The sequence below is a fragment of the Carassius gibelio genome, chromosome B3, assembly GCF_023724105.1.
Source record: "Carassius gibelio isolate Cgi1373 ecotype wild population from Czech Republic chromosome B3, carGib1.2-hapl.c, whole genome shotgun sequence".
In the NCBI taxonomy this organism is placed as follows: Eukaryota; Metazoa; Chordata; class Actinopteri; order Cypriniformes; family Cyprinidae; genus Carassius; species Carassius gibelio.
The window spans coordinates 15122775-15133873 of NC_068398.1; the positions used below are offsets into that span (position 1 = coordinate 15122775).

At 36.0% G+C, this 11099-nt stretch overlaps 1 protein-coding gene across 1 annotated transcript; it reads left to right on the forward strand.

Annotated features, from left to right (window-relative positions):
• The first annotated feature begins 3333 nt into the window (after positions 1-3333).
• Positions 3334-11006, forward strand: grapa (GRB2 related adaptor protein a). The gene is made up of 5 exons (XM_052552871.1): positions 3334-3662; positions 3736-3833; positions 5104-5223; positions 9739-9898; positions 10333-11006. The coding sequence occupies exons 1-5, from the start codon at positions 3585-3587 to the stop codon at positions 10522-10524; spliced, it is 648 nt and encodes a 215-aa protein (XP_052408831.1). The 5' UTR covers positions 3334-3584; the 3' UTR covers positions 10525-11006.
• The last annotated feature ends 93 nt before the right edge of the window (positions 11007-11099 follow it).

Consider the following 11099-nt stretch of genomic DNA (forward strand, 5'->3'; position numbering starts at 1 on the left):
GCAGCCATTTATGTTGCGGTGCCCAGGGAGCAGTTGGGCTTTGGTGCCTTGCTCAAGGGCACCTCAGTCGTGGTATTGCCGGTCTCAGACTCAAACCCACAACCTTTGGGTTAGGAGTCATACTCTCTAACCACTAGGCCACGACTTCCCCAAATTAATACAAAAATACAATAAATTAATACAATTTAGATCATTCTTTGACTAGACAGACTTTAAAGACAAAGAATCTGTTTCCCCTGTCAAACCAGACGATTACCAAATACAGACAAAAGACACTCAAGGTTTATGAACTTACTTGGACTCAGATGTAACATTAGAAACATTAGAATGAACGTAATTTGACGCTTTTTAGTAACTATGATGCCATTTTACTACTAACAAACATAATATATGTGTTACAATGTGAATCTTTTATTTGACTGTTGGGAAAAAAAACATTGGACACACACAGCTCAACTCATCAAAGAAGAATTCTTAGTGAAATGTGACGCATACATTGACGTATTATGGTCGGCTAGACTAGATTGAGAAGTATTAACACGAGTTCACCAGTAAGGGGCAGCATGGTGAAGGTTTTCCTTGTCATGGTACTGAACTAGACGTGTTCAATGATAAATCCTCTTTGGGGAAAGTGAAGTGAAACGACTTCTAAATCGTACAATAATTCTAACTTTTACTCCAGTTTATTACATATCAGTTTTTATCATCTCATTAATTACAATATCTGGTAAACAATAACATTGTTTTCCTCTAAAAGTGTTCAAATCCTGTCTTTGACCTTAAAAGAGCAGTGTGGTGAAGCAGTGTGGTCCCTTTCATGATGCATGCATGCATTTATTTCTGCATACAGTCTGCAAGTGACATCCTACAGTGAGGCAAAACAGAAGTTTCCATTTAGCAATGTTGAAATGTTTCCCAATCTGCATAGTTTCCTTTGCATGACTTCTAGACATTGTATGGCGTTCATCTTGTCTCTTTTGTTGAGTAAGTGTGATTTTCATTATCTAATGGTACTATGCACAAGGTCTGAATAATAATGAGCAATGCAACTCGGATTTACAGTCCAACATGAATATTTGTATTATAATAGCTTATAAATGTGGATCATAATATATGCTAAATGTAAGAAATGCCTCATTCAGTAAGAGTTGCAATGACTACAAATTATTTATACATCCTTTAATGATGGTTCACATGAAAAAGGGAAAATTCTTTCATCATTTACTCCCACTCATGTTGCTCTAAACCTGTATGATAATTGTGAAGAATGTTAATAACCAAACAGTTTTTGTTATATTGTAATAAATATCTTAATATTTTTTTCCACAGAAGACAAACAAACATGTAATGCAGGTTTGAAACAACAAGGCAAAATAAATGATGACAGAATTTTTTATGTTTGTTTATACTTTTTATTTTATCCTAAAGTATCTGTTTAGGAGAAAGGTTCACCCCAGTCTTTTTTTTTTTTTTGGTGAAGAATAGCGTGCATAACTTCTTTGTAAATGAGAATGTAAATGGTGTGGTTATTAATCATAGGCCACAGGGTCATATGAGCAATAATTGCAAGGTATGAGATGGTTGCAGTGCATCTATATTTTTCACCCTCTGTCACCTAGACGCCCCTCTGTTTGTGGTTTCCTTGTTTCATGCTCAGGAAGCTCTTTTTCTGCACCCCCATATAATTTTTATATTGTTGTATGCGTTTCTCCGGATATACATAACATACATTATGTGTGTCTATACATATATATGTATATGTATATATATATATATATAATGTAATTACATTAACTAAGATCCATAAAACACACACCAACTCAAATATAAGTAGTGGAATTAATGCTACAATGAGCATTCTACAATGAAATGTTTCTTTTTATATAAGCATCTTGACTTTCTGTCAGCGGCTTCACACCACCAGCAGTTTGTCATGTGCAATCCTACATCTGGGTGCAAGTTTCATTCACAGGTTGTCTTTTGTGGTGCAAAATGTTTCCAAGTCGAAGTAACAGTTAAAGGTATGGAAAATATTGTGTTGAGTGCTGATGACATCCTAACTAGACCTTTATGCGTGTACACATACAGGTGCTTCAAGTCTTTGGTACTTGTAATTGCGATGATTTTGGCTCACATTTAAGAAAAACCAGTCTAATCTCAACAAATTAGAATACTTCATAAAACCAAAAAATAAAAAATCATCACAATTAAGAGAACTAAAGACTTAGACTACTTCAGTCTGAGTGCATTGAATTTATTTAATACACAAGTTTCATAAATGAACTTTTCCTCGACATTCTAATTTATTGAGATGCACCTGTGCACTAGGTTTATCATATTTAAGGGATAATTCATGAAGTAACTTTCTTTCTTTACAGCTAAACTTCAAATGTTCTGAAAGGGAATTTGTAAACAGCAACTCTCTGCCTTGGGGAGCATTCATAACATCAGCTCAAACAGCAATAATGACTGTCTGTGTGCGTAATGAGTCCCATTACGGTCCTCTTGCATAGGCAATGCCAAGACAGGCTCTTTGAATTTGATCATGATGTCTCGAGTGTGACATCTAACAGTAAAATAGTGTATTTTAAACCTCTGAAATGAGAGCCAGAATTGGTATGGGTGAAATACAATCAAAAAATCAATTGTTTAGTCAATCAAAATCCATTTTAAGGATAATTTAGATGTGAGGGAGAACGTGTGTACCCAACCTCAGGTTGCTCAATTAACAGTAAATCACTTTGCAAAAGCATCTGCTGATTGACAGCTTGCTATCTACTTTCTTACTAAATGTAAATATGTTCATTGATATGATATTGGAGATATAGTTAACAGATGGAAAATGAAAACATATGAGAGCTAGAGGTTTTCTACTATGTGCAAAAATAATATTCTTTTCACTGAGGAATATCAAAAGAAAAGAGCATTTCTTGTGAAATATCTAGCCACAAATGGGGCGTTGATGTGCATTTCAGGGCTAAACAGAAGCACCAGTAGAGAAACGTTCATTGTGAGGTATTCAGTGAGTCACGCGGGTCTGGGGACGTTTGCTCATTTTGAAACACATGTGTTCTTTGAATCATAAATTCTTTCACATGAACTCCTCAGCGGATTTGATTCAGTTCCAGCTATTTCCAGACAATGATATGCTAGTAACATCTGAGGAAAAGTCTAAACTAACACTTGCTCTGTGACAGATCTGCTCATAAAACAGCAGTCAGGAAAACACATGTGTTGTTCTTTGCAAGTAATACGCAAGAGGCTGTTCTTTTCGTCATCCTCCCATAATTTTTTTCAACTTTCCTGTTACTCACACAGCTGTATTTCCTTCTGTTAGAGCACACTGAGACAGGAACCGCCACCCCTGCCTCCCTCCCACATGCTTCTCTCTCTCTCTGTTAGACCCACACACATTCTCATGCTCGTTCTCTCGGTTCATTTATCTCGGTGCAGTGCTTGACAGTGAGCTGTTTCAGTGTGGATGCTCTCTGGGCTCACCCTTTCTTCTCTTCTGTGTTCTGTTGCTGTGTTGGGACGTCTACACACATTGATCTTCTGGGATCTGGCTTCACCTCCAGCTCAGGATGGAAGCAGTAGCCCTTTACAACTTTTTTGCCACGGAAAGTGACGAGCTCAGTTTCCAGAAGGGAGATGTACTCAAGGTAAGAGCGGTTTTGTGTTGGTTTATTTGCTTGCTGGATGATATGATTCGCTTATGGTCTTTTCATCTACTAGATCACTAATATGGAAGATGATCCTAACTGGTACACAGCAGAGTTGGTGAACAGGAAGGGCTATGTACCTAAAAACTATATCATCGTAAGGCCGCACACGTAAGTACAATTTTATTATCTGTAAACCTTGTAAAGTATTGATTTCACATTGGTGAGTCTAGTCTTGATTCACACACACTAGATCAGAATGGTCGCAGGAAAAAGAGCACATGTGAGAATTGTCTCATTGAGATTAAACAGTCTCCTGCTTCTCGGATGGTTCTTCTGAGAAAAAGACTCAAAGCGCTGCTATTATACCAACGTGTTTTATCATATATGTCAGTATAAACTCAAATAATTCTCAAAGAAAAATCTTCCAGGAACAAAATATTTGAGCTGTTATATTTTGTTTGATTTTTTTACATTAATTTATAGCTATGGGGTGTCCGTATACGCAGTATGCAATGTAAACATACACACTCAGTAAAAAAAAAAAAAAAATTCTTATAATTTTAAAATTGACATTTTTGTGGAAACCAGGATACACAACCATTCAAAACTTTGGAGTAAGATTGATTGACTGATTAAGATGTAAATATTTTTATTCAGCAAGGAATCTGGTCTTAAATTGATCAAAAGTGACATTAACTACATTTATAATGTTACAAAAGATTTATATTTCAAATGCATGCTGTTTGAACTTTTTCCAAGAATAACTGAACATCATTTTTTTATATCCCTTTCTGTCACCGATGGAGTTTTGGTTCCTTGTCACTGTTGCTTTGCTTAGTTGGTGAAGCTTGACTGATTGCACAGACACTATTAGAAGTGATGACATCACTCTTTGTTATTGTCCTCTTGCATTAGTGTTTTCCTGTTTGACACTGTTAAAGCTGCTTTGACTAAACCTGTTTTGTATAAAGTGTTAAAAAGAGTGTGAATAAAAAACCCGATCTGCATATCAGAATAATTTCTGGTGGATGTTCAGAATGGGACACTGACGACTGGAGTAATGATGCTGAAAATACAGCTTTGTCATCATCACTGGAATTTTTTTTACATTTCAAATACTCAAATAAAACAGTTGTTTTAAAATGAATCATATTACACAATATTACTGTTTTTACTTAATTTTGTTACCAATAAATGCAGCCTTGGTGAGGATAAGAGACTTCTTTCAAATCATCATCAACAAAAAAAAAGTAATTATTTTACAACTTCTTTGTTTATAAAGATTTTTAGCAGAAACACCACTGAGCAATGAAAGAGAAACCGTTGTTAAACAGAAATTTCCTCTAGTTTGCCAGTAGTTATCCACATAGTATTAACTGTATAAAAACATAGATACAATGTCTAATAGTGCTGCTGTGCCCCTCTATCTCGCCCACAGATGGTTCTCGGGCCGTATCTCCAGACAAATGGCCGAGACTCGTCTGCGCCAGCAGGAGTGTGGAAGCTTCTTAGTAAGAGAGAGTGAGAGTGCACCTGGAGAATTCTCCATGTCGGTGAGGTAAGACACATCCCAGCCTTCCTGACCTACAGTCTGCCGTAAGCCCCCACCGCTGTTGGGGTCATTGTAATTTGTTGTTTGCTACATGCCTCTTAAAAGCAGAACTAGAAGTTGCATAATGAGGAAAAACTGTAGGGTCCATCAAAACCCATCTGACCTACTTAGCAAAGGACACCAATATCCTCTGCTGCTTAAGAAAATGTACCATGAAGTTGTCTGAAAATGAGAGCATCAGAAAGCTATTACGTCGGAGCAGAGATTTCATTTAAAATTCATCAAGTGCGCTGGCGCTGGAATCACATTATTATTCTGACTGGCTCGTTACCATCCACTTCTTGATGGCTGAGCTGGGTTTGGATGGTAGAGCACAAGTCTGTCTGGGATCCCGCTAACGAGCTGGCTGGGATAATCAGCGGTGCTGTCTTGAGTGAGGGCTGGCCTCAGGTGTGGAAGCACCGGCTTGGGTTATTGTGAAATTAAATGACTGCACAGCACACTATGAAGAGCAGAATTGGCAGCTGGTCTGCAGGTCCAGGGCTCATGTGTGACGCAGCTCTGGATGCATTCCTTGAGAGACTGCTGTCTCTGGATACCGACTGACACAGGTGTGATCGATGAAATCTAACTCTGGCATTTGAGTTTGATGAGCATAAATTCTGGAAAATGTCAAATCAAGCTCATAGTGCAAAATAAGCAATGTGAATGCCTCTGATTTAGTGAATATTTGATAACTTTGGCCATTAATATCCAATGGCATCCAGATTTGAACTGGGTTAATGGGAAGAGACCCTAAGAAACCTCAGATGCTCTGATAGTTTTATTTTCCACAGTACTCATGTTCCAGTTTTTCTTTGAGACCGTAAGCCACCATTTTAAAGAAGATATCCTGGGATTTTCAGATATCTTAAATGTCTGGCCATGACAGCTTCCTCTTTTGCGGTTTCAGCATAATCCTTAACATGCTCTAAATACCCCAAGTGTTTTTTTATTTATTTCATTATTATTGTGCAAGGCATGTTTAAAAGACAATTTATGCTGAGTGCTGGTTGGCAACTCAAGCGTGAAGCCTGCATTGATTTCAATATTAATTTAGAAAGCAGTTTTTATATTTTTTTTATAGTAAATTCTTAAAATCCTGGGAAAATGTACATTGATATATACACAAATCATTTTGTAATATCTTTCATAGAAACTAGCAATTATACACAGTTTGGGTGATTTTTTTGAGAAATGAATACTTATATTGGGTAAGGATGCATTAAATTGCTCTAATGTGACAGTAAAATATACTTTTAATGCTACAAAATGTATATTCAAATGATTTCTGAATTATCATGCGAGACTGACACCTGGAGTAATAGATGCTAAAAATTCAGTTTTGCCATCACAGAAATAAATCACTGCCTTGGAACTATACATTTTGAAAAAAAATATATATAATTCCAAGGTGGTGAGATTACATTTTAAAATACATTAAAATAGAAACGTTTTGATTTGTAATAATATTTCACAATATTACAGTTTACACCTTATTTTTTACCCTATATAAATGTAGCCTCATAGTGAGCATAAAATAATTTTGAAAACATTAAATGTTACCCACTTCATACTTTTTAATAGTAGTGTATTTTTAGCATAAGTTGTTTGTGCAGGAAACCACTCGTCAAAAAAAATGCCAACTATTGGGATAAAAGAAATAATACAAAAAATAATTATATAACAGTTGGGTTTGTCTTTATTTGACCTGAATTTGAGTTGAAACAACCCAGCATTCTTTAGTGTTCATTAAACACACATTAAATGCATGCAAATGTAACTTAAAAACAAATATTTTATAAACATTGTTTCCGATGTTTGTATGATTTCAGCTTTAAAGTTTGTCACGGGGGTCATACCATTTGAAAACGTACTAACTTTAAACTACAAATAATGGGTACCATTTAGGGGTTAATAAAGTACAAAAATGTACCTTTTAGATTTTAGACCTCAGGGTACCACCGCAGTGACAGCTTTGTACCTTTTTTCCGAGAGTACAAAGGAGGTGCAGTCTGTCTCACCTGGCTCAGTGCCACAGGTCTGGGCACTCTGCTTGGCTGAATGAAGATCGGTGAAGAAGATAACTCAGCGGTGACATATCATCTGCTCCGTCTTAAACTGGGACACTGACTGACTTGCCAACAAAACCATGTTTAGCTTGAATGGCATGACCACTGCAATGAAATTCTTCTATGCATATTAAAGTATATACATTAGTTCACAACTGCAAAAGCAAACATTCCTAATCCTGAGTATTAAACGCTTCACTCTTAGTAAAACTTGTCCTTCACTATTTGTAATACATACATGATGCTTTAAAAAAGTGGGTTTTGTTGAAAAGTTTCAAAGTGCTAATTTATTTCTAAGTGATTGGACAGTTTTACCCGGCTAGCAGCCACTAAGCAATACGTTAAAACTACTTTGAACACTTCAGCAGTCACAAGACTTGCTATAGTGTAAGAAACCACCTAGCAACACCCTGGTAACCATCCAGAACAACCTATGTCTTTTTAATTTTTTTTCTCACCGAGTGGATTCATTATGTTGCTAATGATGACAAAAGATCATTAGCATCAGCCTATCAATCATCTTCAGTGAAAGGCGAGAATGCCAGCAAGCAGGTAATCCTGCATTAGAGAGCAAAAGCTTGTCTGGATCTGTTCACTAGATAAAATGATTAAACTGTCAATCGCAGTAATTCAAAAGAAATAGCTTTATAGCAGCAGCTAGCTGTAGACAATGCAACACACCACAGCCATTTGCTGTTACCTCAACACAAGATGCAATATGTACCTGCCTTGCTACAAACCACAACAGCTTTGAAGGTTTAAGCACTTAATGTAGGCCAGCTGTTAATGGCACTGACGGCTATGAGAAATGACAGCTTTTGCTGACGAACCACCAAATCATTCACATCAATATTTAATTACAGCTTCTGTCCTCACCCATGGCCTAAACCTCACCACCAGCATATCATGCTAGACTTTATTTCTGTTCTGGCTGGACTTGTGACTCAACTGTGCTTGTGACTATAATCAGTTCATAAATAGCACTGAAGCAACTACCGACTTTCAGGAAGCTTTGGGGGAAGTACGATATTTCACACTGAGAGTCACAAGCTTTTAGGTTTATTGAAATGCAAGTTCTCAAACATAACGCTTTTTCACTTTCTTAGAATGAGCAAGTCTTGGCACTTGGTTTTCAGGTAAACTGAGTGGCGAATGGATTTTATCATTGCTGCGCTGCAGAAAGCAGAGAGATGGGTATCATTGTGAATGCACAAAAAAATGATGGGATGACTCACGCTCGTACCTTTGATCTACTTTACTCTGGAATATCAAGATCTTATTAATATTCATAAAGCGCAATTCATTTTTAGACATGCCTTCGTCATACTGTTGAAAGAAAGTTTGCTGTTTCAAACACTGAATTATTTAAACGTTATCACGGCTTTGAATAGAATATTTGCAGGATTTCTTAAAGATGTCTAGGAGATTTATACGCTAACGCAACCAAAGAAACATCAAAACTTTATTTAGAAGACATGCTGACTAAATGTTTGGCCTGCACTGAGTACAGCTGTTTACAGATCCTAAAATGTAAAAATAAAACAGCGCAGAGAGGATGTTTTGAACCTTACTGTTTTAAACCTGTCATGATTATTTAAAAACCAGCAAATTCTTTCTTTGAAGTGTTTTGGTTTAATAGTGTGTGTGTGTGTGTGTGTGTGTGTAGGTGTGTGTGTGTGCGTGCATGCTTTTTTTTTTCAAGAACTGATTTGTTTGATATTTCCATGCAGGGATATTTATGCATTTTTAAAGTAATTTGGTTTTGTGGCCCAAAACAGAACTGAAATCACTGATCATAGCAGAATCTTTGTTCTGCTGACATACATAGTTGGTATCTACAATCTAGACACAAGCATGGCAGATCGGAAACGATGTTTTTGTTATTATTAACTAAAACTGAAATGTTTTCATTAATTAAAATAAGGCTGAAATAAAATAAAACTCTTAAAACTAAATTTAATAAATGTTGCATTTGCAACTAACTACAATAAGTTTAGGTTAAGCACTAAAATTATTTAACGTGAACAAAAATAAAGCTATTTATATATATACAGTATATATATATATATATATATATATATATATATATATATATATATATATATATATATATATATATATATATATATATATGTATGATATTAAAATGACAAAAGCATGAAACCTGAAACTGTAAAAGTAAAAGCTAATTAAAAATAATTATAAAAACTGCAATAGTACAAATATATGAAACTAAAATAACACTGGTTTGGAAAATCATTATTGCAGTTCTGTTTGGAGCCACTGGTGACACACTGCACCTTTAAGAGTGACTTAAGTGACCTGATTTTTGGGGTCACTCTATTAAATCCTAAAGGGCTTATTCAGTAAATGCTCTGATATTCTGTACTGTTGTGTCTCCTCTGAACAGCTACGGGGATCATGTACAGCATTTCAAGGTGTTAAAGGACAGAAATGGCTACTACTTCATTTGGGAGGAGATCTTCCCTTCCTTAAATCAGCTTGTGGACTTCTACAAGACTAACAGCATTGCAAGGGAAAGGACTGTATTTCTGAGGGAGACTCCAAAGGTAATTAACACTTACTTAGCTGAACGTTTTTGACAACAGCAATTTAATTTTCATATTTAAATGCTTTTTAAATGTCTGCTGAATTGTAAATAGCTTCTTTTTTCTTTTTTTTTACCAAACATCAAAAGAAAAAAAAAGGTTCTTATTAAGATTCTTGTACTCAGGGCTGTCAGAAATGCATACTTTGAGTACACCATGTTCAGAAACCTTGTCAGGCTTTTCAAGCACACTTTCCATATAAATTACCAGATTGCCAATTTTCCAAATGACATGTCATCCACGTCAGCAAAAATAAACTTAAACTACAAACAATATCTCAGGTGTGATTGTAATGATGAGGCACGTAAAGTACTACGTCAAAATGGACCTAAATGTGGAAAATGTAAAGGCAGGCACAACAATAATGACCTTTGTCTGTTATCGTTTCCCATCAGAGGCCCCATGAAGCACAAGCCCTGTTTGACTTCAACCCGGAGCACAACTCCCAGCTGCACTTCCAGCGGGGTGATGTCATAGACCTGCTGGACTGCTCCGATTCTCAGCGCTGGAAAGGTCGCTGCCGTGGCCGTGTGGGCTTTTTCCCCCCTGAGTACGTCCAGCCCACCTATCGCTCTGAAGGACAATAACAACACTGTGTGTACACACCAGTATACCAGATTGTTAGCATCTTTTATTGGTTTAATACAACGGGAATGATCAAGCTGAGGAAGTTTGAACATGACTTTGCAAACAGACAGTAATGAACTTACTCTGCCACAGTTACTAAAGCAAAACCATGCTGTTGACACTAAGATGACACCTTTTTTCAGAAAACTATTAAGCACCATTAAAAAATTCAAATAAATATATAAATAAAAAGTCTCTGAGCATACTCTGGTGCATTAAAATGCAAAAGGAGATTTTGAATTGTATTAACACAATATCTTCACTGCACTTTGCTTACAAATTTGGATATTAACTAAAAAAAAGTCTTTAATCAATTGCTATATTTATTGCACTTTTTTCTGTGTACTGTATATATTGTTTTATAACTGTCGATGTCTTATTTTCTTTTGATGATGTAAATGTTACCACCATGATGATTAAAAATATATGAATATTAATACAATAGTGTGTACATGTCAGTCATGTTCAGTTAGGGTGTAATATGGTTGGGTCAAGCCAGCAAATGACTGAAGTTGATACAAAATGATCAAGCTCA

Excerpts from the sequence above, each read along its gene's own strand:
- grapa (XM_052552871.1), top strand. The coding sequence starts at position 3,585 with ATGGAAGCAGTAGCCCTTTACAACTTTTTTGCCACGGAAAGTGACGAG. Across the intron at positions 3,663-3,735 it reads AGAAGGGAGATGTACTCAAG|ATCACTAATATGGAAGATGA; the intron begins GTAAGAGCGGTT and ends TTCATCTACTAG. Across the intron at positions 5,224-9,738 it reads GAATTCTCCATGTCGGTGAG|CTACGGGGATCATGTACAGC; the intron begins GTAAGACACATC and ends TCCTCTGAACAG.